This window comes from Equus przewalskii, chromosome 26 (genome assembly GCF_037783145.1).
Source record: "Equus przewalskii isolate Varuska chromosome 26, EquPr2, whole genome shotgun sequence".
Taxonomy (NCBI): Eukaryota; Metazoa; Chordata; class Mammalia; order Perissodactyla; family Equidae; genus Equus; species Equus przewalskii.
Window position 1 is genome coordinate 11,353,824 of NC_091856.1, and position 14,114 is coordinate 11,367,937.

The following is a 14,114-nucleotide window of genomic DNA, read 5'->3' on the forward strand; positions in this document are numbered from 1 at the left end:
TTTTCAACTGTTGGGTTTCCTGACTCACTTGAGAAATTTCGAGGCTCATAAAACATCTCACTCTCTTTCTCTGTGTCTATAGGATTTTAAATTATTGGGTTAGCTTCCAAATTTTGCAATGTGAGGCAAAACTAATTGAGGTTTTTCCTCTTTACTGACTATTGCTGTTGAATTGTATTCTCAATAGATTTGTCTTTGCAGTCACAGACTTGGGTTCCAATCCTGGTTGCACAGCTGCGAAACCTTGGGCTGCTATTTAACTTTGAGCCTGAGTTTCCTTATCTGTTTGTTAAGATAAATATAGTATTTTAAAGTAGCTGTTGCTCTGGAAATTACCTTAGATTAAATATAATGAATTTCAAAGACGTGTCCAAATTCTGTGTGTGTAAGTAATTTTACTATAATGGGTATTATTCAAGATTGAAATTATTTAATACAAAGAAACATTCTTTATTCATACTCTGAGCAACTGTCTTCCAAAACACAGACCACAATACAGGCATTCTTATTCGAATAACAGGGAGTGATGTCAAATTATTTTTGTAGGGCTTTTTTTGTCATAACAAAAATCTTCACAAAACTGTGTTCCTGATCGTAGATTTTTAGAGTTGGAAGGAACCTAAGAGACCCCGTCTAACTTCTTCCTGTGACCCAGAGAGGTGAAGCAATTTATCTAGAGTCACGTAGCTAACTAATGACACAGCCAGGGAGAGAATAGAGTTCTTTATCCATTTGCCATAGTGTTACATTCCTCTGGAAGAAACTGCCCACTCACTCTTGGTGTTTAATGCTAGTTAGAGTCTTGGGGTAAGCTTTTTTCCATGACTAACTAGTGCTCTTTTGTTTTCTTGTGTGGGTGTCTGGGAGCAAGCCCAGAAGGGTGGTGGTTTTTTTGGTTCAACAACTGAACCGTGTAAGGCACTAGGCAAGGAAAAGGTGTTTGTCTAGTTAGCACTTTAGGGTCAGGAAGAAGTGGTTGGAATTCAGACTCTCTGCTATCATTGTTGATAGGCGGGTATTTTCAAGTTGAGTTTCTTAACCTGGGGTTTGAATTCCCAAAAGTTTTATGAAAATTATGCAAATATATGCATACCTCCCAGGAAAAGAATCTGTAGTTTTCATCAGATTATCAAAGGGTACGCAGTTAAAACTGTTGTATTAGAGGGAGGGAAAGGTAAGCAAAGCTGATTGAGAACTAGTTCACCACTCTTGTACTCTAATTACTGATTATACTAGAGGGTTATCTCCAGCCCCCTTCCGCTTCTGCTCTATCCTCCCTAGAGAGCTTCCCAGATCTTGTCGTGGAAGCTGCTGGAAGACCTAACCTTCTTTCTGCAGGAACTTTTCCCATAGGTTTCCCAAGGCTACCTTCTCTGTCCCTTCTCTGCTCACTGTTTCCAGGAAAGGGTGTGAGACTCGGGGATTTTTGTTCATTAGAAAGCTCAGGAGGGTTATTTCAATTACATTCTGGTTAAAAGGAATTTGTGAGCTGACTTAAGAACCTAAGACTGTTGCCATAAGAAAAAAATGCAATTAGAATTCCAATCAATACTTTGCAAATTAACTTTTAGAATGCCTCTAGTTCTTTAGTTAGGGAATCTCTGTGTTTGATCTAGAAACTCTTTACACTTCCCAGAAACAGAAAGAAAATCCACGGATGATGGTTTAGGAGTTGCCCAGATCTGTCTATAAAAGTGTTTTTTATTTTTTTAATTTTATTTTAAAGATTGGCACCTGAGCTAACAACTGTTGCCAATCTTCTTATTTTTTTTTCCTGCTTTTTTCTCCCCAAATCCCCCCAGTACATAGTTGTATATTATAGTCGTGGGTCCTTCTAGTTGTGGCACGTGGGACGCCGCCTCAACATGGCCTAATGAGTGGTGCCATGTCCGCGCTCAGGATCCGAACCCTGGGCCGCTGAAGCGGACGCGTGAACTTAACCACTAAGCCACGGGACCAGCCCCTGTAAAAGTATTTTAATTCAGTTTTTTCTTCCTGAATTTTATTAGACTTAAAAGAACCTACCCCTGAATAGGAATTCATTTTAAGGGACTTCCTTTCTAGAGGAGAACGTATATAAAGCACATTCTAAATTTTTAAGACTAGCATCTGAACACAAAGAAAAAGCTACCACCAAGATGACTCGGAAGAATTTGCTCATTTGTTTATTCATTTAAAAAGCCTATACTGAGTACATATCAAGAACCCTCAGGTATCATGTTAGATGGTGGGAAAAGAGAAATGGTCTCTTCTCTTGCGAAGCTCATGACCTGCTGGGGACACAGCTCAACAAATACCAAATCAGTAAGCTACATACTCTAATAGAGGTGCCACAAAAGCATTGGGATCAGTACTCAGCCTGGCCAGGCGGAGGGGTGGGAATTAGGGTAAACTTCCCAGAATGGTGACAGATGTTTGAGTTGCGTCTTAAAGGTTCAGTAGAAACTTGTCAGGCAAAGAACGGATCTAGGTATAAATGATGTGTTTGTGCCTTGCTGACTTTTACTAAATTTAACATTTGTCACTCTTATTTTGTATTTTCGATTAGAGCTCCAAACGAGAATGGAAGCCACTGGAGGACCGTAGCTGCACAGACATACCGTGGCTGCTGCTTTTTATCCTCTTCTGCATTGGGATGGTAAGGAAGCTCTCACAGGGGGGTCAGAAGCTGAACTCATGATCCAAGGGGATGATGGGGAGTTGGTTTAAAGGGAGAACTTGTTATTTACCTATTTATTTTTAACTTCTTCTGAATTGTTTATAACTGCAGGTCCTAGGATACCATTGAAGCCAGTTATTTTTCTCCCATACAATTCACTGGTATTTGGGGTCCCTTAATTTTTATTTTGGTCTATATGAAAACTGAGATCAAAATTAAGGGTCATTGGCACGCTCTCTCTTTGTCTAGATCATTTCAGAAAGCCAGATCATTTGACATGAATTTCGGTCAACTGTGATCTTGATGAGGCGGTGAATGGAGCACTGGCCGTGGAGTCAAGAGTCCTGAGTATTGATCCAGCCCAGTCACACAAAGCTGACAGCTATTTCTGCAGTTTTCCTCTCAGGGACTTGGTATTCCTTTGTATGAAATTAGAGGTTTTGCTGGATGATCTCTATAAGCAGTGCCTCCAGTGCTGACATTTTTCAGTTCTTCCTAGAGGGGAGGCTGGTTGTTCACTGCCTCTTCCTCCTCCTGCATGTACTAGGCCCCTGCTGCGTGCTGGGTCTGCTGTAACGAGTGGCATCTCTCAGTTGGAGATCAAGGGACTTGGTGATTCTCCCATTGGTGCAGAGGTTGGAAGAGCAGAGTCCCCTGTGCAAGGTGTCGGGGGTATGATTATTCAAATTGCATACCCGCTCTGCCCTGCAGGAGCTTCCACAAGGCTTCAGGGACTTCAGAGTCACTGCCAGTGTGCTGGGCTGGAAAAAAGAAAAGCATTGTTTCAGAGCTAGCTGATGTTCAGAGCTAGAAAGGACTTGGAAATCCTCCTGTGGTCCCTCACCGTCATCTTACAGGTTAGGAACGTCAAACCCAGAGATGGAAATGACCAGCCCAAGGCCACACTGCTAGTTAATGGCAGAGCTGGGAACAGAGCCCTGGTCTCGTAACTTCTAGGCCAGTGCTTTTTTCTGCCACCTTGTTTCCCCTTCCTCAAGGGGGCTGTGCAGACAGTATTGCTCTCTCTTTCTTAGTCTTTACAACTCAAAACACAATTGTACTACATCAGGCAGCCTTTTTTCTCTTGTGTATGAGTATTTTTAACCCTTTTGCCCCCAAACCTTTTCTAGAGGTTCTTTAGGAAAATCTTGCTCTGTGTCTCTTTGCAACTGCCCACCTCAAAAATGCCACTTGAGAATCACAGAACAACCCTAATCATGGCTCATAGGCGTAATTGTGGGTACCAGTTCTGCCCTGAACCAAGGAAAAGGAAGCAGTAGCTTTGAACGAGATGTAATAAATCGAGTAAAATAAGAGTGTTCATTTTAAAGATAATAGACAGCTCAGTTTCACTAAACCTGGGATATTTAGAAGATATCAGGATACCTATTTCCTAACTTAGGACTTCTAAGAAGATATTGTTCAAGAGTCTGCTTAGTTTAATGAAGTACCAACTGAAATGCAGTAGGCATGCATAATGTGGAAAAGAGTCTTTGCTAACAGAATTAGTCCACAACCTCTCCCCGCCCCCTGAATTTAACCCTGGGACAAATAGCAGCTGACCTTTCAAAATTATGTTTATAAAAACATGTACTTGCCAACTGAGGTGCTTTTGATTTTCTGTGCTAAAATAGCTCAGGAAAGTGCATTCACTAGTCTTAATAGACTGATTTGGAAGTGACTTGAGAGTAAGGAGCCATTTGTTTACTGAAACATTTTAATGCAATGGTAATTAATATAATGTTGATCTCAGTGTAATGGTAATTAAGACCCACTGTGTGTATTTTTAAATGCGTGCATAGCGTTACTTATTTTGGAATGATTCTTTTAATGATTACCTTCATGCAGTTGAGCTAACATCAAGTTTTGCCATGTGGAAACTGGAGAAATCCCAAGTTCTTTTGCCCACCATACTGGCACAACAGTGGTTCAAAGTTCATCTTCTGAGTATTTGTTTTAGTATATGGTTTTTTTAAAGTTTTTTTTCTTTGGATTTCATTCTGTAGTACTTTTAAGAGAAACATTCCACAAACATTTGTTGAGCATTAACTTATGCTTGACTCTTTCATATATGTATTTATCTCATTAAATTCTCCCATTACTCTTTGAGATAGGTTTTATCCCCAGCTTACAGACAAGGTATTAGCCAGGTGAAATAGTAGCTCTAAGAATATATTGGTGGTAATAAGTGGCAAAAATAGAATAGGAACCGGAACTTTCTGCCTATATTCTTGTCACCTAGTAGTCCAGCTGTCTGCTTCTTTTACAGTCTTTTTTCGGTGACTTTGCAGCCTAATATTCAACCATATCTTTATTCACTGTCTTCAGTTCTTTGCTCACTCTTGATATCTATGCTCTGGCTCTGAAATATTTTAAGGTCTTGTTGCTTTTCACTCATCTTCACCATTAAATATTTTTATTTACACATGTTCATCTCTTTATAAATATTTGTATTCCTCTTTTATTTCTTCCCTTACTTTCAAGGTTTTTCTATGCTTGAGTTGTCTAGAACTTAGAGTATTTTTCAAAGTAAATTGCTATCAGCCTTCTTGAGAGCTGTCATCTTCCACATTTGAACTTTCGTCAATGTTTTGAAATTATTGGACATATACTTACCCTGCTCTAAAAACTTACATGTAACATTGTACTTCTGAATTTCTGTTTTTCCATTAAAGTAGTAAATAAGTTCTCATATTAGAATCAGCTGGGATCTGTTAAAAAATATTCATTCCTGGGCCCCACCTTGGCGATTCTGTTTAATCTCGGTGATTCTCATGCTCAGCCAGGATTGAGACCCATTGTTGTAGGCACTGATAAACTAAAGAGTTTTGAGCAAGAGATGATAAGACTGGGTTTAGAAAGATGGCTGAGGTCTGTCAATGTTAAAGATGGCTTGTAAAGCCATTGTAAAGGGGGAAGAGATTTCAGGCAGACCACTCTGGAGGCTGATAAGTCTAGATAAATCCAGATAAGAAGTGAAAAACCCAAAATAAGGTAGTGGTAAAGGAGAGGAGGAGAGAGATTGAAGAAGTAGGATTTAGTGTCGTCAGCACTGCAGACAAGTGGGAGACAGATTAAGGATAACTAAGAAGTTGTCGTGTTGGGGGGTTCAGGGTAGGACTTTTCAGCTCAGATCCTACTCCAGCTCCTCGTAGGTTCCAAACCAGTTTCTATACACACGAGGGAATACGAGTGGGATGGATAAAGAAAGTACTACTTTATTAGTAGCCGAACAGTCAGCTGATAGTGCCCAGTAAAGCACTCCCTGGTCATCATGACTTACAGAATGAGGCTTGGGCCATGTGGCCACCAGGTCCTTCCCATCTTGGATAGTCTGACTTCATTCTGTCTCGGGGAGAGGTGTAATGTGAGAAGAGAAGAGAAGAAGAGAGAAAAGAGGTCCAGACCAAATCCGTCCAGATCAGCTTACCACAAACAGGCAGGAAAGAGGGGACGCTAAATGGTCCTAACAGGAGTGCCTACCACGGAAAATGGAAGCTACAGAGATCCAGTGCAACTTACCCCTGGCGGTTATCACTGCTTACTATGGACTAGGTGCTGTTTTCTGCACTTGATGCAGAAACTCATTTAATTTTCACAGCTGCTTAATGAAGTAGATACTGTTATTATCATTTCCATTTTACAGATAAGGAAACAGAGGCACAGAGATATGTTAAATATCTTGTCTAAGATTACACAGTGGCAGCATTGAATCTAGGAGGAAAGAGTTAGAAGGTGAGGCCTCAAGAGAAAGTCCTTTCTTTGTTGCCTGAAATTGGGAACAACAGAAAAAGTTATTGTTCAGAACATGGATGTGTAGGACGCAGTAACCTCACCTGCGGTAAAATGTGGTCTAATCAATATTTCAGACTCTGAGCAAATAGTTTAGCATTTGTCACTTCTCTAGTGCAGAGTTAGGAAGCTAGGATGATGGCCAGAAGTGTGGGGAGGGGAGACGGAAGAATCCTGTCATCACTCGGTGTCTTATATGTGCAGCCTAATAGATAATGATGCTATAAATGGGGATGGGGACACACAGGAAAGGGAAATGGTTAGGAAAAATGTGGAATGATAAGATGAGTTCTGGACATGTAGGCTGCGTGGGTAAGGATAAGCAATTGGAAATGCAGAGTTGGAATTTGGGAGAATGATCTGGACTAGAGGTGGATTTAGGAGACATCCTTGCATAGTTTGTCCCTTCACACTGCTTTCAAGGACCTTTTTTATTTTATATCATTAGTCTAGTTCCGAGAGCATAGTGTTTCTACCTCATTAACTATTGTTGAGCTTGCAGCACAAAATGAGAGACTCAGAGACTCGCTGCAGTATTCGGTCACCTGTGTGATGGTCTGTGCTTTGCCAGGATCACAGAACAGGAAGAACAGCATGCCGGAAATTACTTTAAGGTTACCTGATCCAAATGACTGCCTACTTTCTGTTAAATCCTTGTTGTGTTTTGTTTTGTTTGAGGAAGATTAGCCCTAAGCTAACATCTGCTGCCAATCCTCCTCTTTTTGCTGAGGAAGACTGGCCCTGAGCTAACATCCATGCCCATCTTCCTCTACTTTATATGTGGGAGACCTGCCACAGCATGGCTTGCCAAGCAGTGCCATGTCCACACCTGGGATCCGAACTGGGGAACCCTGGGCCGCAGAAGTGGAACGTGTGCACTTAGCCACTGCGCCACTGGGCTGGCCCCCTTGTTATTATTTTTAAAAATTTTTTTAATTGTGGCAAAATATACATAACATAAAATTTACCATCTTAACTACTTTTAAGTGTACAGTTTAGCTAAATCCATTTTGCTTTTAGTCTACTCTTGTTTTTTTTTTTTCTCCATCACTGAAGTGGACCAAACAAGTTTATACTTCTGCCTGCAAGTAGACCATGAAAAAATTTAATTTGTATCTACTTTCCCTTAGATTCACGAAATTTTGGAAGAGGAAAGAACATTTGAGATGATTAATCTAGTCCAATCCTTGTTACGGATAAGGAAACGGAGGGTCAGAGAATTTAAAGTGACTTGCCCACGGTCGTGGGAGTATTTGCGGCAGAGCTGGGCTCAGTTCCTGGTATCTTTCTGGTTTTTTTTCACTGCTCCAGCTGCCCATGAAACCAAGCCTCTGATTTTGCTCCCTCTTGCCCCATTATTTTCTTCTCTTTTGAGGCCATTTCAGTTCTTTTAGGGTAAGCTTTACGTATTATAATCCTTTCATACCTTACGTGGCATCTTGTGTTTGTATATGCTCAATAAATGCTCATTAAGTGACTATTTTGTAGACTTCCAATCGTTCTCATTTTCCTCTCTCCTTTTTCTTAGAGTAACGCATCCTATTAAACGTTAAAGAAATCCGGAAATCTGGCAGATTGGCAAAAATTTCGTATTCATTTTTTTTAGTTTGTTTGCATAAATAATAGTTCTGCATCAGGCGTTCTAACCCTATCCTGTCTGCTGGGTCCTGACAGCCCCCCTTAACTTGGGATTCTTCAAGGAGGAGGAACATGCCAGGTGTTACTCCAAGGTTTGACAAATTAGTTATTAGGAGACTGACTGTAAGCGTTGATTGAGATAAGGGATGAATAGAGCTAAAGGAGGTAGTATTTGAGAAAAAAGAATCTGGATATAATTTCATTAATCCCTGAGAGAGGACTGGGAGCGTGAGTCTTTTTTTCCCATCTTTTTCTCTGGAAACATTTTGCCATATTCATACCCCATCCCCACCCCCCCCACACACATGTTTCCGTTGACGTTTTTTTTTTTTCCAAAACGAAACTAAGACCATCTGCCTTGCTTGGTTGCATAGTAAAGGTCCCAGGTATGGAATTCAAACATGCTTGTGAAATAAAATGTGTCCCTTTTTTTGACTCATAGTGAATGAAACTAAGCAGATGCTCTTACTTAAATTGAACTAAACCTTGCAGTGTGAAGGGAAAATGAGCCCAGTTCATTAATTAGCAAATTGTCTTTCTCCCGCTTAGGCGCTAGGTATGTCTTAGTTGCCTGTGCTCCACCATCCCTCTGTGCCTTTGTCTGACTTGGTCACCTCCTGTTTGTGATTAGATTTGTCTGTTCCTCCTCTCTCTCCTAAAATAGCCCTTCTGAAAGCACCTGAATAGCTCAGTCATTTTAAGATCTTAGCCGAGGTTCTCTTCCTTACTGATCGGCTTACTCTCTCTCTAGTGATTGCTCCCTTCTGTAGGCTTGTAAAAGCTTTCTTCCTCCTCCTTATCATTTGCTTCATTATGTGATTTCCTTCTGTTGAATGCCTTCCTCCTCCTCTGTGGAGCCATTAAATTATTGAGTGCATTCTGTAAAGTTTCTCTCACCCTATTTTAATTTCATGTACCACGTTTTTTCTCATCTGAAACTATATTGCTTCCTGCATTTGGATTGCAGAATTTTTTTTTTAGGAGATTGCATTTTTAATTATATTTGGCCTAGTTCGCCACTGTCAGTGCTTGTACCATATGGGAAGTCCTTGGGATAACAGTCGTAGTTTCTTCCTGTCTTATTAGCTTATGATTCTCCTTTTTTTCCCCCCTGTAGCTCCTCGCCCTCTCTGCTCTACTGCTTTTGGAAGCTACTAAGAAGTTTAAATGGCCTATGTGAAAATGTGTCAGTGTCCCATTTTACCATATATATGTAACATTTATAATTTATACTCCGCCTACGTCCCAGAGGGATGTGAGGTGGCTTATGATAAAAAAAAAAAAAAAAAAACCCACATGTCCAACATTACTGTTGAAAATAGGCAGAAAGAGAAATCAGAAACCATTTAAAGGAATCTGTAACACAAAGTACTTATCAAACGTAAGAAGAACATTCCTATAAAAAGTGAAAGAAGAACATAACCTTTTAATTATGCAAGGGCTTTGCTATTTTAGACTAGTAGTGAAAGAAGATTGTAATTGTGGTGTGAATGGTTCTGTGTAGTAACAAAATTACTGACAGTGTTTCTCACTTTTCCCCGTAGAAATTTTTGTTCTAAAATAGAGAACTAAAGGGATTTTTGACAGTTACTGTTGTCAGTCTCTTCAATCTGACTTTCTCATTCAGATTTACCATAATAGCTACCATATATCGATTACCTGTCATGTCCCAGACAAGCTAGGGGTGAGATAGGCATTATCTCATTTAGTCCTCATCATTAGGCTGTGAAATAGACCTTATTACTCTGTGTTAGGGATGAGGAGGAAACAGTTTAAGTAGGTAATTGGATCAAAGTTACACGGGTAGTAAGTGGTAGAGTGAGGGTTTGAATCCAGATCTTTCTTCATTCTCTTTGTATTACCCTGTGATGCTTCTTGTTAAAGCACTGTACTGGAAAGGTTAGCCATTAAACCTCCTAATATTTACCTCCACTTCTAGTTTTTGTTCAGTGTAGGATGTCCCAATTTGAGGTTCAAGGATATGCTTACAGTGACATGCTGGTTTGCTCATGTGTATGTATGTAGGGGATTAAATATTTTTTTATCATGTCTTAGTATTGGCTTGAAGTTCTGAAGTGAGACTAATTGCCCTGCATTCTCCTTGGAGGAGTCAGGAGAAAGGGAGTGGGGCAACGGGGCGGGGGGCGGGGCGGGGAAGGAGTGAGTACTGACCAGCCTATGCCTAACCCTAGTGCTAGCAATTAGCTGCTGCTTTGAGGCAGAAGTGTGCTAACATTTATTGAGACAGACACTTTGCATGTATTATCATCTCCTGTAAGTATCTCAGCAGCCTTTGCGCTAAGTGGTTTTAGCTCCAACTTACAGAGGCATGGGTAAACTGAGGCATGGAGAATTAGGCAAGTTTGTCCAAGGTCGCACAAGTAGAAAATGGAGTCATCAGTATTCCATTGATCATTGCAGGTTTATTTGACCCCAAGGCCCATGGTCTTTCTCTTACAACGTGTTCTTATTTCTTAGAACAATAATCTCAAATACTTGCTGAGCTCTTACTGTGTGCCAAGCAGGATTCTTACGACATTCCTGGATTATTTAGTTTAATCAGTACAGCAGCCTTCTGAGCTGCACACTCATTATCTCCGTTTTACACGGGAGTACACTGAGACTCAGAGAGCTGAAGTCACTTGGCTCAAGGATCAGAAGGCCAGAGAGTAGCACCTCAGGTTTCCAGAAGTTTCTTCTAGCTACACTTATACTCTCTACTCTTCCCCCCTCACTGGCCTTACCTGTATCATAGAAACAGAGGGGTTATTTAGAAAAAAGAGTTTGTCTGCCTTTTTAGGAAAGTATGTTTAAGGGGGAAATACTTTTCTCTGTGGAATTGCCTGTGAGACCAGCATTTACCACTGTAGGCCTGAGATCTCGCGGGGCTGCTTCCATCAGTACTGCTCATGATAGTTCTGTGATGAGTTAACCAGGGATCATCTCCATCTTCGTTAGCCACTGTAATAAAGATAACAAAACCTCAGCCTTTTAATGACCAAGTTGCAAGAATATTTCTTAACCCGAGACTTTTCACCCAGTTCAATCAGTTTATCAGTAGGATTCATCTTATTTCCTGTTCTGAGGCCTGGTAGCCTGCAGTTGAGAATAAGCTTTTATTGCTCTGTTTTGGTCGATGCATACTTGACTTAGCAAGCCTGATGTCGTTCTGAAGCATATACCCTTTGCCTTTGGCTCAGTGATGAAGCATATTCCCATGAAAGGAAGAGACCTTTGCGGCACACAGACTCAGTGCCTCACTCTCCTTGAGTCTCCAATAGTAAGAGCCTGGCGGTGTTTCTTGTGTAATTCTTTGGCTTGTAGTGTACAGCTTTATTGCAGGAAGGAAAGAGAAGTGTTGTGTGCACTGAAGTGATAATAATTCAAAACCCACATACCTATTGTTCGAATTTTTTTCTTTCATCCGTTGCTGTCATTCATTTAACAGAACTCCTTTACAACCAAATAAAACTAAAGAATGAAGAAAGCTGGATTTGATTCTATGCTCTGATCTTTACTAGTGTCTGTGGTCTTGGGCAAGTTATTTACCCTTTCTGGGCCTCAGTTTCCCCATTATGTGGATTAGAGATAAAGTATGGTAAGCACCCAATACAGATCCTGGCACAGAGCAGATGTTCCATACAGAGAAGCTGCTATTAGTATTATAAAATGCAAAGACGATCTTATGATGGAAAAGCTCGAGATTTGTTTTATTATGGTAGTAAATAGTGTTTCCCTGTGGGCTTCTTTGTGCTGTTTATGTGAAATCCAAGGAGAACAGTGGAATAGTGTTTGCAATAAGGAAAGATAGCTCTTTGTTCCCTTCAACAGACAAAAGAAGCTCATTATCGTATCAAGTAGTGACTGTTGCTATTGAAATGGTTCATTTGTATGTTTTTTTCTGTCTTTTTCTCTAGGGATTTATTTGTGGCTTTTCAGTAGCAACAGGTGCAGCAGCGAGACTAGTGTCAGGATACGACAGCTATGGAAATATCTGTGGGCAGAAAAATGCAAAGTTGGAAGCAGTACCAAACAGTGGCATGGACCACACCCATCGGAAGTGAGTAGACTGTTGCTGAATGATGACCTCTGGAAACTTTGAAGGGGGGAGAAAAATCCTGCTTGTCTTACTGTTATAAAGACAATATCTTACTGAATATTATTTGTATATGACTCCTATTGGTGTTTTTTATTTTTTTTAACTGTCCACTTGAATCTTCCTGTTTTTGGTCTATAAATACATTTCCCACAAAACAAAGTTAGCTGCCGTGTGTTAAAAGGGGCTACTTTGAGGTTTTCATGAGTAAAGGTTTGATTTGAGAGGGCCATTCTTGTACTCTATTTCTCCATTAGACTTTAGATTATACACTAAGTTTTAACCCAAAAAATCATATTTTCTTACTAAGATTGTACTTGATGGCAGACAGAGGGATGGTAATGGATTTTGAAGCATTAAACTTACAACGAAACATTTTGTGATGCATCATTTATAAGTACACGTTAATTTTCAATTTTATAAAAAGATACATTTTCTTTGTCAGACTTTAAAATTTGTTGTGGGTTCTCAAGGTTCATCTTTTGGATTTCATGAAATTCCTGACTTAATCACCTTTTTTCTTCAAAAGAGCTCTTATTTCATTTGTAATGTCTATGGGGAAAATATATTTCGTCAAACGTATTTTATGTATGATGTCAATATATTCGTTCAGACTGTGTGTATATTTATGCCCCATCAAACTTTATTAGACAGGCCTAATAAATGAAGACAGGTCTTCAGAATTAACCAAACTAATTTTAAGGTAACAGGTTAACCAATTCAATCAATGAACTTTATAGGAAAAGGCTAAGCAAATAACATTTTTTAGGCTATAGTTCTATTATGAAACATTTTCCAGGATGTAATAACTTTATTTATTATTAGATAAATCTGTTGGTTAAGTCTGGGTCCCTACTGGAAAGTAAAAGATTAATTTGATAATTTCACAAACTTGAAGAAACTTAAGTAGTTAATAGTATCTCAGAGACAGTTCCTCAATTCAATGAATGGATAATGCAGTTTGAATAAATAAAATTTTAAGTAATTATAATAATGACTATTTGTGTAGCATGCCATAGTGGACAAGCATATGATACCACCGTGGGAGGTGAGTGTAGCGAGGCTTAAAGAGATTGAAATGACTTTCCCAGAAGTCTTGTGGGCAGTGGAATATCCAATGCAGACCATGAGCTTTTCTCTTGATATGCACCTGCATCCCTTGACAGGAGAAGTGAAAATTGGACTCTTAGAGAATAATTTGGAGAGGTGTTTCATTTATCCTTCTTTTTGATTGCTTCGTGAAATTAACACAAATTTTAGGCCTTGTGTTATTTCTTGTAGCAAGACCACCTATATTTTTTTTGTTTTTACTTTTTATTTTGAAATAATTTTAGATTCATATGGAAGTTGCAAAAATAGTACAGAGTTCCACATAGCTTTTTTTCTGGAGGTAGTGTCCATGCTGTCAAATATTGTGTATCTCTGAATGCTGTTGCCATGTACCAAGCATAAAATATTACCATTTAGATAATTGAAGAGAAAGGAGGAAAAGGGCTCTACTGCTCACATGAGGTCGAAAGCATTTTTATGACTGCCTTTATAACTTGCTGATAACTTCAAGCATATTCTCACCATAAGGTTTGTGTAAATGTCACTCTTCACACTTAATCTTATGGAGGTTCATTTGGTCAATTTTTAATTTCAGATCCTTGGGTTGTTCCGTATACATTTGGCCTCATGCAAAGAGAGCCTGCTTATTATTCCAAAGAAGTGATTACTTCTCCCTGAATGCTTAGCATAGTCTGGAGCCATTCATGGAGAGCTGTAGGGGAGATGGTTTCCCAAGCATAGCTATGCCCTAACTCATGCCTACATGTTTAAAATTTGTTTCTGATCGTTATTTTATATCAAAATTTATTTCTGATCAAAAATTTATTTCTGATCCTAAGAGCACTTTAATGCTGACCTAGCTAGGTATTTCTATCTGTA

At 39.5% G+C, this 14,114-nt stretch overlaps 1 protein-coding gene across 3 annotated transcripts in view; it reads left to right on the plus strand.

Moving 5' to 3' along the window:
• Positions 1-14,114, plus strand: part of SLC44A1 (solute carrier family 44 member 1) — a 179,466-nt gene that overhangs the window by 45,066 nt on the left and 120,286 nt on the right. For all 3 annotated transcript variants that reach the window (XM_070596197.1, XM_070596195.1, XM_070596198.1), the window contains exons 2-3: positions 2,549-2,638; positions 12,007-12,149. In XM_070596197.1, the coding sequence (XP_070452298.1) occupies positions 2,549-2,638; positions 12,007-12,149 (233 nt within the window). The remainder of the gene's footprint in view (positions 1-2,548; positions 2,639-12,006; positions 12,150-14,114) is intronic.